The 18896-nt window shown below is 42.5% G+C and overlaps 1 protein-coding gene across 1 annotated transcript in view; it reads left to right on the plus strand.

Annotated features, from left to right (window-relative positions):
• Positions 1 to 1243: 1243 nt before the first annotated feature.
• Positions 1244 to 18896, plus strand: part of DDX17 (DEAD-box helicase 17) — a 55893-nt gene continuing 38240 nt past the window's right edge. The window contains exons 1-2 of the mRNA XM_089681987.1: positions 1244 to 1474; positions 13097 to 13232. Coding sequence (XP_089538113.1) covers positions 1440 to 1474; positions 13097 to 13232 — 171 coding nt within the window. The 5' untranslated portion in view covers positions 1244 to 1439. The remainder of the gene's footprint in view (positions 1475 to 13096; positions 13233 to 18896) is intronic.

The following is an 18896-nucleotide window of genomic DNA, read 5'->3' on the forward strand; positions in this document are numbered from 1 at the left end:
AGGGTATCTACTTTCCAAAAAGGGGTCATTTGGGGGTGTTTGTACTGTCCTGGTATTTTAGCACCTCAAGAAATGTGATGGGCAGTCAGAAAGTAAAAGCTGTGTAAATTCCATTATCTGTACCATAGTTTGTAGATGCTATACCTTTCACGCAAGGTAATCAATATACACTTATTGGGATTTTTTAACCAAAAATATGTAGCAGAATACATTTTGGCCTAAATTTATAACTAACTTTGAGTTTACTACATATTTTCTATAGCCGAAAGAAAAAAATATAATTTTTCTTCAAAATTTGCAGTCTTTTTTTGTTTATAGCGTGAACAATAAAAAGCACACAGGTGATCAAATACCACCAAAAGAAAGCTCTATATGTGTGAAAAAAGGACATAAATTTCGTTTGGGTACAGCATTGCATGACCGCGCAATTATCAGTTGAAATAGTGCAGTGCCAAGTAGCAAAAAGAGGTCTGGTCATTAAGGTAAATCCTCTGCAGGGCAAGTGGTTAAAAAAACATAAATAATAATATAAAAAATATATAAAAATGTAAAACTTTTTTTTTTTAATTATAATTTTTGGTTATAAACTAATTTGGGTTATTTTTTTAACTAAAAAGATAACTGAATACATTTTGGCCAAGATTTATAAAGAAAGATTATTTATTTGCAACATTTTATAAGAAAAACTTTTTTTGAAAATTTTTGGACTTTATTTATATAGCAAAATACAAATCTCAGTGGTAAATAAATACTACCAAAATAAAGTTTTGTCTCAAAAAAGCTAAAAAAAAAAGCATATGGCTACAGTGTTGCTTGACCGCGCAATTGTCAAAGTGTGATAGCGCCGAAAGCTGAAAATTGGCCTGGCCAAGAAGGGGGTTAAAGTGTCCGGACTTGCAGTGGTTAATATGTTATATATAACACTTGTATTTTTAGTGAACCGACTTTTCTATTTAGATCTCATAATTGATGGTGCTCAGTGAATGTAGCATATTGTTGGAAATGCTGATTACATAACGGCGTCCACCTTTCCCGCCTGGACACCACACCAACACACTCCACAATACTCTCCTCCGCCGCCTGGGAACGCCCACTTCTGGACTATACTGCGCTTCGGATGACGCAAGTTAGAGGCGGATTCCTATTCTCCGCCGTATTTACGAATTTCCTGGCCGGCGCAGTCACGTAGCAGAGCGGCCTTTACGCTACGCCAATAGCGTTGCGCGCCATTTCAGGCAATTGACGGAGGACAAGGGAAGAAGACGGCGGCCATTTTGTGCTGGCGCTTCCCTGGACGACATCAGTTGTTGTGGATTTCACGTCTTCTTCCTTAACACCTTCAATTCCGAACGTGGAAAGGCGCCAGGACCATCTGCCGCAATAGTGACCAATTCTTTACCATCACTGTCTGAAGTAATTGTGTGTTGCGCGACTTCACGATGAGGGGAAGCTTCATGGACCGGGACCGAGGCGGGTGAGGAGAAGGGGTTATTGGGAAATGTCTTTTGTGTCCGAGGCATGCTTGTTCTGGGCTGAGTGTGGGTTAGTGTGTTGGGGAAAGCGGAGTGCGGCCGTGAGTGTGCGGAGTGATAGCGGCCATTATGGTTACCGGGAGATGGCGGCTGTGCCGGGTCAGCCATGAAAAGACTGCGGAGACGTATGGTGGCAACAACAGCTGGGAGCGCAGGGGAGGAGGCCATTATCTGTCAATAGCTCTCATCCTGTGTGAGGGAGCACACCGGGGTGCATTGTTCTCTATAGACTGCACGTCGCCATCTGCGCAGTGGATGCCCTAACACTGGATTTAAAATGTCAAACTATTTTTTTTTCTGTGAGTGGAAAAAAATTGAAACTCCTGTGATTCTGGGGCTCTGTAATGTCTAACACCTCCTACAATCTGACCATACGCTGTACAGTCTATGACCTGGCTCTGTGCGATCTGCAGTGCTTAGTATAGCTGTGTCCTCATATTGCATGGTTTTGGTAGATCTGAAGTCGATCATACAGAGGTTGTACAATCACATTGTGTGTGTGTGGCTAACTGGAGGGAAAATCTGCAACAGGGTCACAGGAATGAAAACATCTAAAGGTAGTTCTGTCCTTTCCACCTATTCCTCCTATAAACATTATTATTTTGGTCTGTGTTGTTGCCAGAGAGTTCCTTCCACTTCCTGTCTAATAAAAGGTTGTCTCTAAAGCTGGCCTTACACTAATAATATATTTTCAAATAAAAATCTCAGTACATTTGACGATATATTTGTATCTGAAACGCGTTAAGGAGGAGCCCTACCACCCAGAGACGCCAAGCCGCTGGATCACGGAGGTCCAGCGGCCATTACAACTTTAGTACTGGTCAGTAACATTGCCGGCACAGGTTTTCTTTGCACTTGATGTATGTCAATATCACACCTGTATATCATCAGTTGCTCTACATGTATGTGTTCATTTTTATACTTTCAATTTTAATCTCATTAAAACAATTCTATACCATACTACACTATGAGACCCCTCCCTTTTCTTGGCTCTGTCATGAGCACTTAACCCTCAGGATCCAGGTTTCATCCAATTTGGAGGATGGAACATTTTCTATGACCAGACCAATTTTTAACATCTTGGAGAGGATCCTTGTTTTAACTGGAAGAAGTGGTTAAATTCCTGACCAGACCAGGGCTCTTTAGATGGAAGTCCCCCAAGCCGGAAACACCATTCAATGCGCATTTTAATCTATTTCTGGTGAGTTTGCAATTCTGCTAATCTTCTGCACACCACCGGACGGGTTTTTCACAATTTCTGGTTGTCTTCTCACCCCCAGAGTTTATCACCTATATGAATTTCATCATCAAGTTAATGACTTTTATTAATATTTCCTTTTATCTGTCTATTCATTAGGACTCATATTCGGGTTTACGTGATATATCATTTATTGTATTTTGGTTTGTAAGCGCTGCACTATTTCCATATTTTTGTACATTTGATAGCTTGACAGCTGTTGAACCTAAAATTGTGAAGTACTTTTGAACAACAATTGATTTTGGAACAAATGGATTTTACCAAACGAAAACCACATTGGCTGTTAGAAGTTTGATCATTCAAGAAAAATTCTCCATCATGCTCCTTCAAATTTTCCCATGACCGCAGTTGAAGATGAATGTCAATTTGACTCCACGAACAAATAAAAAATCAATTGACCTGCAGAGCGCACAACAAACAGTCTCAAAGTACCTTGTGCTGTAGTTGCCAACCCATCAGCATCCAAAGGGTTAACTACTACATACTGCAGCAAAAGGTGTCCTGAAAAGGACTTCAAATATGTAAATATGTACTTCTGGATGGTTACATATACAGCGGATAAAATAAATATTTAACAAGTCACCATTTTTCTCAGTCAATATATTTCTATAGGTGCTATTGCCATGAAAAGTTTACACGTTGGTAACAACCCATGCAATGCATACATACAAAGAAACCAAAACAAACAAGTTCAGAAATTAAGTTGTGTGTAATAAAATGGAATGACACAGAAAAAGTGTTAAACATGAAGAAAGGAAGTGACAATAAGTCATGGAAAGCCACAACACCAACTGAAATTTCAGTAGTTAGAAAGCAATCCTGTCCCTTGTCAGTGTACCAAATTGTATTGTAACTGTAATGTCTACCTTCATTTTGTAAAGTGCTGCGCAAACTGTTGGCGCTATATGAATCCTGTATAATAATAATAATGGCTGGTTGTCTCAATTGATGGCATATAAAAAAGGTGTCTCATTAACAATGTGTCAAACAAGAAACCTCTCATGCTTAAAAGCAAAGAACTCTCTCAAGCCCTTTGCAACCTTATTGTTGCAAAACAAACTGATGGCATTGGTTACAGAAGGATTTCTAATCCGACAGTGGCAAGAAGATTTCTGATAGAGGACTTATCAGAAGTTGTACAAGAGCCAAGTACCGCTTGTGCAGAGCTTTAGAAAGACCTTGAATTAGCAGGTACAGTTGTTAACCACTTCCAGTCTGGACACTTTTACCCCCTTCCTGTCCAGGCCAATTTTCAGCTTGCAGTGCTATCACACTTTGACAATTGCGCGGTCATGCAACACTGTACCCATATGAATTTTTTTGAGACAAATAAAGCTTTATTTGGTGGTATTTATTCACCACTGGGTGAACCTTTGAAAGTGTTTTTCTTATAAAATTTTGCAAATAGTATTTCATCATGAATCTTGGCCAAAATTTATTCTGTTATATTTTTAGTAAAAAAAAAAAATAACCCAAATTAGTTTATAACCAAAATTATGATTTTTTTTAAACTTTTTTTTTTTTTTTTTTACATACTGTTACCGTAGCAGTACAGTGTCACCCATAAAGGATGTAAAAGCAATCATTTCTCCTTCTCTCTCTCATACAGAGATCCCGTCCGACGATCGGTGTTCCACTGTGCCCGGAGGACACAGCGGGCACTGGATCGCGGTGCTGCACGCTCCCAGGGAGCGCGCACAAGCAGGGGGCGGGGAGGCAGTTTATAAATTCGCACCCGCCCCTGCACTGCCATCGTCCGGCCATTTTTATATACAACGGCCGGACGGGAGGTGGTTAAAGTAATGGACTCAACTGCCATGGCCTGTATGCACGCTCACCACACAAGACTCCATTGCTGAAGAAAAAGCATTTTGCAGCTCGTTCATTGTTTGCTGCACAACATTTAGACAAGCCTGTGAAATACTAGGAGAATATAGTCTGGTCAGATGAGAACAAAGTTGAACTCTTTCGATGCCATAATACACTCCATGTTTGGAGGTCAAATGCTACTGTACAAAACACCATACTGACAGAGAAGTTTGGAGGTGGGAACATCATGGTGTGGGGCTGTTATTCATTATACGGTACTGGCAAACTTCATATTGAAGGATGAATGGAAAAATGTACCAAGACGTTCTTGATAAAAATTTGCCATCTATCAGGATGATGAAGATGGAATGAGGGTAGACATTTCAGCAAGATAATGATCCCAAACACAAAGCCAAAGAAACTTTCAGTTGGTTTCAAAGCGAAAATAATGCTGCTAGAATGGCCCAGCCAATCACCTGACTTGAATCCAATAAATCTATGGAAAGAACTAAAGGTCGGAGTTCATAGAAGAGGCCCACAGAACCTTCAAGATTTTTGGCCAAAATCACACCTGTGCAATGTATGTGACTAGTTTTTCCATACAGGAGGTGTTTTGAAGTTGTCATTACCAACAAAGAATTTTGTATAAAGTAATACATTTTCAGTTAGCGTTTTCAATACGTTTTCACTGTGTCATTCCATTTTATTACACATAACTAAATTTTTGAACTTTTTTTTTTTTGTATATATGGATTGCATGGGTAGCACCGTTTTAGAAATATACAGTCAGGTCCATAAATATTGGGACATCAACATAATTCTAACATTTTTGGCTCTATACACCACCACAATGGATTTGAAATGAAAGAAACAAGATGTGCTTTAACTGCAGACTGTCAGCTTTAATTTAAGGGTATTTACATCCAAATCAGGTGATCGGTGTAGGAATTACAACAGTTTGCATATGTGCCTCCCACTTTTTATGGGACCAAAAGTAATGGGACAATTGGCTTCTCAGCTGTTCCATGGCCAGGTGTGTGTTATTCCCTCATTATCCCAATTACAATGAGCAGATAAAAGGTCCAGAGTTCATTTCAAGTGTGCTATTTGCATTTGGAATCTGTTGCTGTCAACTCTCAAGATGAGATCCAAAGAGCTGTCACTATCAGTGAAGCAAGCCATCATTAGGCTGAAAAAACAAAACACACCCATCAGAGAGATAGCAACAACATTAGGCGTGGCCAAAACAACTGTTTGGAACATTCTTAAAAAGAAGAAACGCACCGGTGAGCTCAGCAACACCAAAAGACCCGGAAGACCACAGAAAACAACTGTGGTGGATGACCGAAGAATTCTTTTCCTGGTGAAGAAAACACCCTTCACAACAGTTGGCCAGATCAAGAACACTCTCCAGGAGGTAGGTGTATGTGTGTCAAAGTCAACAATCAAGAGAAGACTTCACCAGAGTGAATACAGAGGGTTCACCACAAGATGGAAACCATTGGTGAGCCTCAAAAACAGGAAGGCCAGATTAGAGTTTGCCAAACGACATCTAAAAAAGCCTTCACAGTTCTGGAACAACATCCTATGGACAGATGAGACCAAGATCAACTTGTACCAGAGTGATGGGAAGAGAAGAGTATGGAGAAGGAAAGGAACTGCTCATGATCCTAAGCATACCACCTCATCAGTGAAGCATGGTGGTGGTAGTGTCACGGCGTGGGCATGTATGGCTGCCAATGGAACTGGTTCTCTTGTACTTATTGATGATGTGACTGCTGACAAAAGCAGCCGGATGAATTCTGAAGTGTTTCGGGCAATATTATCTGCTCATATTCAGCCAAATGCTTCAGAACTCATTGGACGCCGCTTCACAGTGCAGATGGACAATGACCCAAAGCATACTGCAAAAGCAACCAAAGAGTTTTTTAAGGGAAAGAAGTGGAATGTTCTGCAATGGCCAAGTCAATCACCTGACCTGAATCCGATTGAACATGCATTTCACTTGCTGAAGACAAAACTGAAGGGAAAATGCCCCAAGAACAAGCAGGAACTGAAGACAGTTGCAGTAGAGGCCTGGCAGAGCATCACCAGGGATGAAACCCAGCGTCTGGTGATGTCTATGCGTTCCAGACTTCAGGCTGTAATTGACTGCAAAGGATTTGCAACCAAGTATTAAAAAGTGAAAGTTTGATTTATGATTATTATTCTGTCCCATTACTTTTGGTCCCTTAACAAGTGGGTGGCACATATGCAAACTGTTGTAATTCCTACACTGTTCACCTGATTTAGATGTAAATATCCTCAAATTAAAGCTGACAGTCTGCAATTAAAACACATCTTGTTAGTTTCATTTCAAATCCATTGTGGTGGTGTATAGAGCCAAAAATGTTAGAATTGCGTCCATGTCCCAATATTTATGGACCTGACTGTATTTACTTAGAAATGGCAACGTGTTCAATACTTATTTTACCTGCTGTATATTAGAGTGGCAGATTGTGATTGGTTGTGGGGGTATTTAAAGTGTTACTAAACTCGGGACCCTGCATTCACTATATCTAGTCTCCCACAGTACACAGATTTATTTTAGTAAATATAAACTGCCAAATAACTTTTCTCATTAGCAGTTAAAGCAGTCTTGAGACTTCTATCAGTGTCCAACAGAGCACTGGTTGTAGGAAGAGTTTTCATTCTGCTCTTGGATGTTGCAGGACCTCTGTCTGGACAGTGCTGATTGGCCCTGTGCTAAGCACATGCCCTCTCCCAAGAAGAATAAACCTAGCAATACACACCAAACCGCATGTGCAGAGTGACTCCACACAATGTCTTGTCAGGCGATAAGAGGGGAACACTGGATTAAGGGGAGGATCAGGGAAGTCAGGATCAAACAGCCTTTCTACACAATTCAGAGGATTAACCCCTTAGGTTCCACATTGAGTATAACATGCATGCTTTACTGCATATACAGACTGATTTTTACTGTTGTGGGTTTAGTATAGTAACACTTTAAGTGTGATGGTGTTTGTGTTTTGGCTGGGGGGGGGGGGGGTGGAGAGTTTATATTGTGTGGGTTTTTGTACAGGCGTTTAGGAGCGTTTTTAGCATAATGCTTAAAAAATGCAAAACAGAAGACATCCTGATGGTCACATAGAATAACATTGAGCTGCTTCTACAGGCAAAATGCTAAATTCCTCTAGAAGTAGCATTTTATTTTTTGAAGCATGGACCTTTTTAAAGAGGAAATTCACTGCGTCTGAGCACCACAACTCGAATACATGCTTTTAATTCATTTTGATTATTCAAAGCAATACCCCCCCATACATCCATGTCTCCATTCTTTATTTTGCTGAGAAATCACTTTGAAAAACACCCTCTAGCATTTCTGGCCATGGCCATCTTGAGTAAGGGCAGATGATTTATGTAGCATTTACTTCTGGGAACCCATCTGCCCTTAGCTCACTCTTGCCTTAGCTGTCTGGGGTGTATAACATCATTTGCCTAGGCATGGAAACCAGCAAGTAACTAAAGAAATGTAAAAAAAAATAAAAGTTAAAACAAGTAAATATATGCTGTCCTATCTATTTACTAATGCTAGCAGCATAAGGATTAAAGGCAATCTTGACTGAGTCTTTGGTGCTGGACATGTTTTGCTGCAATTATAAAGATTTAGATGGATGTACAGTATAGTTTTTCCAATAAATATCAACCTGAGGGATGATTTGGTTCTTTTCTCTAAAAGAAGCACAATTAGAACAGGAAAAAAAAAACCCTCCACCCCCTTATTTACCATATCGGCATACAAAGCTTCCTCTATATGTCCTAGATTGTGATGTCTGCCAGCCTCTCTGACCCCCCCCCCCCCCAGCACTCCCCAGAAGTCTCAGTCCCACTTGTGGAACACAGCACCGTAGCTTAGCCTGTATACGGTTAATACTACATGCCCAGCAAGCGTGTGTGCAGTAATTCATTTGTCCAGCTTCTTGACCCAAACAAAACCGTTTTAGGGCTGGTACACAAAAGAACGTGGTGAGGGTAAGGCATGTTGTGCGTGCTTTCCCCCACCATGTTCAAAACGCACTGGGTGTACAATCTGCTACCGGTGTCAGTATGTTCTTGGCCACTTCCTGCCTTGCCCAATTTAAAATGAAGTCCAGGCGACAGCTTCCTAACCCTGGGTGGAAGTCATGGCGTCCCGCAGGAACGCACCTTATGCTCACTCTACAGGCCTTGCAGTGGCATGATCTGTCACTCACTGTGTCCATCAGACATGGGAAGACAGATCTTTGTACCAGGCCTTCCCCTGTACCATGTGATCATTGTGACCAATCACAGCGATCACGCTATCAGTAAAACTTTCATTTGTAGCCATTCATGGTTTACCATTGTGATCTGGTCACAGTGATCACATGATACAGGGGCCGATCACAGCAGACCTGTACCATGTGATGGCTATAGCCAATCACCGCTATGACAATAGTACACAATTGCACATGAATGGATGGCATTCATAAAAATGGTTGTGGAGTTAATTAGTGTAATATGCAGTCATAGTGGGGGGGATAATATCCAGGTCACCTCAGAGCAGTACAGTGTCACTGTGGTGATACTGTACTGCTCTGGTCACAGTATGTGTGGAAAGAAAGCTGTATCTGTCTCAAAAACTGATAAAAATGTTATTTGCGTGCAGTGTTGGCTGACTAATTGGCATTCAAAGTGTGATGGTGCTGAAAATTGACCTGGGCAGGAATGGGGTGAATGTGTCATATATTGGCGTGGTTAAAGTTCCTAAACCCACACCAGTAAAATTAGTCTGTACAGTATATGAATTAAAGCATGCTTGTTATACTCAAATCTCCATATAGTTAAAAGGCTGTTTGATCCTGTCTTCTCTGGTCCTCCCCTTTTACTGTCCCCAATCCATCTGCCACAGTACAGAGCAGCAGTTGCAAGTTTGCACATGCTCCTGTTTGGTGTATATTGCTATAAAAAAAAAATATAATTTTGGGGGGAGGGTGCACGGGATCAGCACTCTCCAGATGGGGTCAGGGGTCATGCAGCCTCATAGGACAGTCTGAGGAGAATGAAGACGCCTCCTACAAGATTAGCTGTACCATCTGATTTGGTGTGGTGCGTTTTTGATAGTGCATACAATGCCTTTTTGTGAGCTGGCGGGCTGAAAATCGCATCGCATAGTTGCATAGAGACACACAGAGCATTCCTGTGCAACTCAGGTGAACCCCACCCTAAAACATTAAACATGAAGATCAGCTTTTAACAGTGGTATCCATGCAGTGTGTCAGGGGCGGATTGACCATTTGGAAACTCGGTCACTGCCCGAGGGCCCGGGGTCAGTGGGGGCCCCATGAGATGCCCCTGGTACCTTTTTCATAGGCTTTTTTGAGTTTGGGTAAGGACACAGGGGCCCCATGATCCCCTATTGCCTGGGGGCCCCATGAGTTGTCAGTCCGCCCCTGGTGCTGTGTAACAGATGGCTATATAAGTATCTGAAATAAAAAAAAAAAAAAAAAGGAGTTTTTAGAAATACATAATGGTCAAAATGGGTTCTTGTCATGGATGGCTTTTATAAACATGCACCACTGGATCCGTTCTTCAGACATCATCAAGCATAATGTTATTTCTAACTGTATTATTTAAAGATTGTGCAAATCATAAGTGTTTTGGCATCCGCTGAAATTTGTCAGAAAAATGGCTGAGGAAATCTGCATTGTGACTCAGATGAATAGAGTGCATTCTCATCTAATAAATCATTAGCCATTCACCAAGAACACCATCTATCACTCTGGCAGATAAAACCAGCAGCACTACATAAAAGCAATGTAGCACACCCGAAACCACAGAAAATAACTTCAAGGTCTGCTGGATGTGTACAGATTTTTTTTTTCTGTTCATAAATAGATATTTGAGAAGGAAAATATTGTCCATTGCAGGGGCGGACTGACCATTTGGAAACTCGGGCACTGCCCGAGGGCCCGGGGTCAGTAGGGGGTCCCATGAGATGTCCCTGGTACCTTTTTCATAGGCTTTTTTGAGTTTGGGCAAGGGCACGGGCCCCATGATCCCCTATTGTCCGGGGGCCCCATGAGTTCTCAGTCCGCCCCTGCAGTGTGTTCCTCTATTTTCCCTCTCTGGGTATTACATTGGGTTGTTTGATGCTCTTGACCTGCAGCACCGCTTGCTTCTGAGCTCCCACTACTCCAGCTTTACCACAGCTTATGTCAAACTGTGACAGTTGTAATGTAAAGGTGTAAATCTGAAAACAGCTTTGCGCTAGCTCATAAACACAATCATAAACATAGAAATAAACAAAAAAAGTTCTTGTAAATTCTGACGGTTCAATCAAATATTGTGCTTGATTAAATGTGTTTTGATATAAAATGTGCTCCAAAAAACTTCAGTGCTCCACTGTGAAACCTGTGCACCTACACCTATGGATAAAGATGGCCGCTCACCTCATAACATGAACCTTTAAACTAGTATAGGTCAACCAAGCATGATTCCATCAGAGGCACCAGATGGCAGCAAAGAGCTCATACAGGCACCACCATAAATCACAATATACGAATCTCTTCACAGCTTAAACTCCACATGTAAGGAAGAGAGGAACAGATCCCATAGTGTAATACCGTTTTTATTCTCTTAATTCCATATAAGGAATAACACTCGCATTATACAGACAAGTCACATGCATAGCGAAATTCCGGTCTGCACATGTGACCGGGAATGACGTCCCTAATCTCCGCCCCACACGTTACGCCACCAATCACATGGCTTCGTCAGGCAAAAAAAAACTTTCGGATGAGAGTAGGTTTACCCTGAGCACATGACAGACGTGAAAGGGTCTGGAGAAGTTGTAGAGAACGTTATGCTGCCTGTAACATTCTGCATGACTGTTTTGGTGGTGGGTCAGTGATGGTCTGGAGAGGTATATCCATGGAGGGATGCACAGAACTCTACAGGCTAGACCGGGTGTCGGCAACCCGCGGCTCCAGAGCCGCATGCGGCTCTTTTTCACCGTGGCTGTGGCTCCGGAGCACACTGCCCACCAGGTGACAGGCAATAGGGCAGCAATGGGCAAACTACGGCCCAGCGGACCTTTTATTCCGGCCCGCGGAGCTAGGCTCCCGCTAGGCTCCTCTCACAGTCCGCCCTGAAGACCGGTGTAGCATGAAAATCTGTCTCCTATGAGGATCTGTCCCCCTCGACGTATCTGCGCATGTGCCGGAGATCGCCGATCGGCTGCTAATGCCTGAAACTGGCACATGCGCAGATACGTCGAGGGGGACAGATCCTCATAGGAGACAGATTTTCTTGCTACACCGGAACGGCGCGGGAACACGGCGAGAGGAACGCGCGGAGCAAAGGTAAGTGAATTGACACAGGGGGGACTTGGGGACTTAATATGGGGGATGAATTACTATAGGGGGGATGAATTACTATATGGGGGATGAATTACTATATGGGGGATGTATTTTCAGTTTTAAAAATGTGGCTCTCAAAATAAATTTCAATCGTGGTTTTGGCGAGATTTGGCTCAGTTGAAAAAAAAGGTTGCCCACCACTGACCTAAGGCTATGATTGTGATTATGACAATACACTGTGGCCCTGATTAACCCTTTGCTTACTGGGCCCTTAAACCCCCTTCATGATCAGAGCGCTTTTTGCAATATATGCAGTGTCGGATTTGTTTTAAATGTTGCAATGGTTTTGCGGCTCCCAGTCTTTTTTTCCCTCTCGGAAACGGGTCCAAGTGGCTCTTTATGTCTTAAAGGTTGCAGACCCCTGGGCTAGACAATGGCACCCTGACTGCCATTCTGTATTGGGGGGAAATCCTTGGACCCATTGTCAGACCGTACGCTGGTGCAGTGGGTCCTGGGTTTCTCCTGGCGCACAACAATTCCCGGCTTCATGTGGTGAGAGTATGCAGACAGTTCTTGGAGGATGAAGGCATTGATACCATTGAATGGGCCCGATGCTCACCTAACCTAAATCCAATAGAACACCTCTGGCATTCGTTTTGGTCCATCTGACACCGCTAGGTTGCACCTCAGACTGTCAAGGAGCTCAGTCATGCCCCGGTCCAGTTCTGGAAGGAAATACCCCAGGACATAATCTGTTGTCTTATTAGGAGCATGCCCCGACTATGTAAGGCATGCATATACAAGCATGTGGGAGGCAATACAGATTGAGTACCATGTTGAGTTGGTGGAATTAAATTTTAGCAAAATGGACTAGCCTGCTGCATAATTTTTTCACTCTGCCTGGCTGATGCTTGTACAAAGATGCCATCGGTCATAGAGGCAGAGTAGCAGATGAAGGCAAGGTCAGGGGGAGTACTGTTAAGAGGTAATAATGTTAACCCTTGCACATTGCTTAGCATGCACTTAATACGAGGGTGTCTGGTGCTAGGTCTGCTTTAAGAAATAACAATATTTGTATTTTAATGTTGTGCGGTTTCCCCCCCCACTTGGTTTTCCAGCATGGGTGGCCCCAGGTTTCCAAAGTTCGGTAACCCGGGTGAACGTCTTCGCAAAAAAAGATGGGATTTAAATGAACTTCCAAAATTTGAGAAAAACTTCTACCAAGAACACCCAGAAGTAGCACGTATGACAATAGTAAGTTGTAAAAAAAAATACAATTGCCACATTGTACAAATTTGGAACATGTGGGGTTTTTTTTTTTTTTTTGTATGCTTTTACATGTGATTTAGGTTTTTCTTGTCTCCATTGTTGAAATGAAAGACTGGTTGTTTAATTTAATGGAGGTTGCAGACGGGGGTAGGGGTATTGTCCTGCTTGAGTACATTTTCTGCTGGAGTGCGAAGCAGCAGTTGAACACAGCAGTTTAACTAAAACAGGATAACTCAAGCAGCAGGAATATACAACAAAGAAATCTACTGCACGCTGGATGGACTGCGAGCAAACACCTTTTCTACAAGTTTGATTCCCACTCCATGTACCTTTTTAATATCCCACCCCCTCTAATCCTCCTTTTCACGTTCCTATCCTCTATTCTCAAAATGTAATTTCTTTATTCATCTGCTTCACCCCAAAGCTTATACATATCACCCTCACTTCTGCCATCTCCCTACTACTGCTCTCATCACCTCCTGCTTTACTCACCTGCTAACCCAAACACCAGGACAGAAAGGCATGGGCACTCGCATACATCCCGATACCCATCTTCCTTTCTTCACCCTCCTTCTAACCTCCTGGGGATATCTCACCCCCACACCAGGCACCCTCCTTCCTCCCAGGAATAGCCGCAATTCAGTCAATTTAATCTCAATCCCTATGCTCCTAAAAACCATCCTCCCCTTTTTCATATGGAATGCCCACTCTAATAAGCTCACCTCTGTCCATGACCTTTTTGTCTCCCACTCCCTTTAACCTACTAGCAATTACAGAAACCTGGCTTCAAGCATCAGATTCTGCTTCTCCCGCAGCACTTTCCTATGGAGGCCTTCTCTGGACTCACCCAGACGCAGTGGTCGGAAAGGAGGTGGAGTTCACAATCTCATTACTTTCAGTGTCCTAGTCTTCAAACCCTGTTCCCTTAAAGCAGCACACAATTACCAGCAGAAACATTCACAACTTTAACCCTTCTCTTTTGCACTCTGCAACTTACCGCCTCTGACAGAATCTCTCCCTTGCCCTGCCCTGACCTGGCCACTGCTGTCTACAACGGTTCGCTCTCATCCACACTAGTCTCACTTGCTCCTCTAACTACACGAAGTATCAGGCCCCAACCATTACAACCGTGGCAGACTGACAACACCAGAAGTCCAGACCTACAAAAACTGTAGCTGGTGACTTTAAAAAAAAAAAACAGCCACTCGCCTGTCCCACAATCCCGTGTTGCCCCCACCGCAGCCAGTTTCACCAGCTGTCCTGTATTCCAGGAGGCTGGCATCTTCAGTGTGGGCACCCGGCTGTGACAGCTTGAGGCTTCACAGCCGGGTGCCCACTGCGCATGCGCGAGTAGCGCTGCGCTTCCTGAATGGACCCTTTGTCTTCTGGGACCTGTCACGTGTCCCACAAGACTTCAGGTGGAGGAGGGTAGAAAGACAACTTCAGTTTCCGATCGCCTAGGCGATCGCAGCGGAAGTGGGAGCGGGTGCCTGTCAAATTCGGGTTCCCCTTTCTGCTCCCCAAATGTGCCAGTCCTTAATGGTGAGCGGGGGACCAATTTTTTAAGCGGAACGATTGGAGCGATTGTGGCGCAAAACCAAATCTCACAAAGCATTCACCCTCTGTAAACCTGTCGTCTCTTCTCTACTTTTAACTCTCTACTTTCTACACCTCCGCCGTGTAACTCACTGCTTACGAGATTGCAAATCCTTTCAAAAACAAGATTGATGCAATTCGTAGGGGCATCTCCGCTACACAGACATCTATCCCACTTAGCATACCTTGTACTAAATCTCCCTCAACACTTGCTTCTTGACCTTCCTACTACTGAAGAGGTCATTAAAATTTTCTCAGAAGCCCACCTCCCCACCTGCCCCCTGGATCCTGTCCCCTCTCAACTTCTATAGTCACCCTCTTCTGTCCTATGCTCCCTTACTCACATCTTCAATCTCTCCCTCTCCAATGGTGCCTTCTCCACCCCTCTAAAGCATGCACAGATCACTCCCTTACTTAAAGCCATCACTGGACCCCACCAACCTGAACAACTTAAGACCCATCTCCCTGCTCCTGTTTACCTCTAAACTCTTAAAACACTTAGTCTACTATCGCCTGATCTCCTACCTCACTGACAGCCATTTTGACCCTCTACAGTCTGGCTTTCGCTCACTACGCTCCACTGAAACTGCCCTACTAAAACTCACTAATGATCTACTAACTGCTAAAACTAATGGCCACTACTCCGTACTCTTACTACTTGACCTCTCTGCGGCTTTTGATTCTGTTGACCATCCCCCCTCTTCAAAAAAATCTCCACTCTTGGCCTCCGAGACTCTGTTCTCCTACCTATCGTAGCGCTCCTTCAGCATTACCTATAACTCTGTCTCCTCCTCTCCACTGAGTTGTCCTTGGACCCCTTCTCTTCTCCATCTACACCTCCTCCCTTGGTCACTTGATAAACTCCCATGGCTTTAAGTATCATCTCTATGCTGATGACACACAAATCTTTCCAAAACGGAGCTCATACTATTCCTTCCAGCCCGTGCCCCCTCCCCTGACTTCTCCATCAAGATCAATAATACAACCATCAGTTCTTCCCCCTCAAGCAAGGGTACTAAGTGTAACCCTAGACTCCTATCTGTCCTTTCAGCCACAATCGCTGTCCAAATCTTGTAAACTTCACCTCCACAACATCTCCAAGATACGCCCGTTCTTATCATCTGAAACCACTAAGCAACTTATTCACTCCCTTGTTATATCTCGCCTTGACTATTGTAACTCTCTTCTCATTGGACTACCTAATTGCAAGCTATCCCCTCTTCAGTCTATCATGAATGCTGCTTTCCAATCATAGCCCATCTGTGTCGTGATTAGCTGTGGCTAATCATAACAGAACAAACTAGATTTTTCAGTAAAATGCTTGTTTGTAGCAAACTCTTAGATTGTAAGCTCCAAGGATCAGGACCCTCCTAACCTTTTTGTATTGAACTGTATTGTTGCTGTATTGTCTTTCGTTTATATTGTAAAGTGCTGAGCAAACTGTTGACGCTATATAAATCCTGTATAATAACAATAATTGCTATAAGCAGTCGTGTGGTAAAATAAAAAAACACTTCTCCAGAGTAGTAGTGTTACTATGGTAACATTATATTACTCTGGTAACTGTGTTTAAAAAAAAAAAATTAAATAAAAATCATAAAGCGATCACCGCACATCGGTTATGACACTACTGCACTGGTGACAGTATGTAAAAGTGAAAAAATGCTTATAGCCTTGAAATTCATTGCTATAAGCAATCATAATGTGTAAAGGAAAAAACTAAATACTAATCACTTCCCCAGAGTAGTACAGTGATACTGTGGTAACATTATATTACTCTGGACACAGTGTTTTTATATATTGAAAAATGTTATATATATTTTACTCATCATTTTCCACAAAATTACGGCAATTAATGACAACTTCAAAAAAATTTGCCATGCCACTAAATACCTGACTACTTTCCAAAAAGGGGTAATTTGGGGGATATCTGTACCGTCCTGACATTTTTGAGCCTCAAGAAATGAGAGGCCATAAGTACAGCAGGACTGATCAATTTTCAGATATGTACAACAGTTTGTGGACTCTAACTTTCCTACAGACTAGATAATATACACTGATTTGAGTTATTTTCACCAGAGTAATGTAGTTTACATTTTAGCCTAAATTTATGAACAACAATTATTTGCTAAAACCTGCATTTTATACAGTGGTGATCAAATACCACCAAACCAAAGCTCTAGTGGTGTGAAGAAAATGCTAAAAATTTAGTTTGGGTACAGTGTTGTATGACTGCACAATTGTTATTCAAAATGCAACTGTGCTGAAAATTGCCCTGGGCAGGAAGAGCGTAAAAGTGCCTGGTATTGAAGTGATTAAAGTGCAACGTTCGTCAGAAAATTAAAGGATATGTTCACCTTTGGGACCATGTTGCACTTGTGTTTTCTAGGGTGGAACTTTTAACATGTTCCCAATGCTGCAGCTGCTGCCAGCACCACCAACCTGCAAAAAAATGTGCATTTTATTATTTTTGTGCAAAAGGTCCACTTATCCTTTTAAAGCGGAGCTCCACTCAAAAGGGGAAGTTCCGCTTTAAGCCTTTGTCCACTGCTCCCTATTAAGGATTGGCACCTTTTTGGGGAGCGGGTACCTGAATTTGACAGGTACCCGCTTCCGCTGAAATCGCTTAGGCAGAAGCGAGGGAGAGAAGACGGCCAGTGAAACCAGTGGTGGTGAGCACACCACTGGTCCAAGTGTGTTTTTAAAAGGCAGCAGCTAAAGTTTTTGTAGCTGCTGACTTTAATTCATTTTTTTTTCAAGTGGAACTCCCCTTTTAAGTCTTCCTATATCATTTCAGACTGTCCCTTTTTGCAGGTGTAGCTATGTAAAACATTATAAATAAGTGCCAATACTTAAAAAAAAAAAAAATTATATAGACCAAAGAAAAAAATATCGTTATATAATCAATATATCCTAAAGTCTATATCATCGTGAATATAGTATTAGGAATAGTTGATTAAATTGGAGCTGCTATTATACAGCTATTGAAAAACAAAAATAAATGTGAAAAAGACCACAATAACAGCGCTCTCAAATTACAACCAAAATAAATTAAATAACTGAAAAAACCCACAACCACCAAATAATGTGAAATTGTGTGACACAAAATAATATAAAACATACACAGGTGAAACTCGAAAAATTAGAATATCGTGCAAAAGTTCATTTATTTCAGTAATGCAACTTAAAAGGTGAAACTAATCTATGAGACTCGTTACATGCAAAGCAAGATAGTTCAAGCTGTGATTTGTCATAATTGTGATAATTATGGCTTACAGTTTATGAAAACCCCAAATCCACAATCTCAGAAAATTAGAATATTACATGCAATCAATAAAACAAGGATTGTACATAGAACAATATCGGACCTCTGAAAAGTATAAGCATGCATATGTACTTGGTTTGGGCCCCTTTTGCAGCAATTACTGCCTCAATGCTGCGTGGTATGGAAGCTATCAGCCTATGGTACTGCTGAGGTGTTACGAAAGACGAGGATGCTTCAATAGCGGCCTTCAGGTCTTCTGCATTGTTCGGTCTCATGTCTCTCATCTTTCTCTTGGCAATGCCCCATAGATTCTCCATGGGGTTCAGGTCAGGCGAGTTTGCTGGCCAATCAAGCACAGTAATCCCACGGTCATTGAACCAGGTTTTGGTGCTTTTGGTAGTGTGGGCAGGTGCGAAGTCCTGCTGGAAAATGAAGTCCGCATCCCCATAAAGCTCATCTGCGGAAGGAAGCATAAAGTGCTCCAAAATCTGATAGACGGCTGCGTTGACCCTGGACTTAATGAAGCACAGCGGACCAACACCAGCAGATGACATGGTTCCCCAAATCAACACAGACTGTGGAAACTTCACACTGGACTTCAAGCATCTTGCAGTATGTGCCTCTCCATTCTTCCTCCATACTCTGGGTCCTTGGTTTCCAAATGAGATGCAAAAGTTGCTCTCATCAGAAAAGAGGACTTTGGACCACTGAGCAACAGACCAGGTCTGTTTTTCTTTAGCCCAAGTAAGACGCTTCTGACGTTTGTTGTTCAGGAGCGGCTTGACAAG

This window comes from Staurois parvus, unplaced genomic scaffold (genome assembly GCF_062004578.1).
Source record: "Staurois parvus isolate SC_StPar_1 unplaced genomic scaffold, SC_StPar_1.0 ptg000282l, whole genome shotgun sequence".
Classification (NCBI taxonomy): Eukaryota; Metazoa; Chordata; class Amphibia; order Anura; family Ranidae; genus Staurois; species Staurois parvus.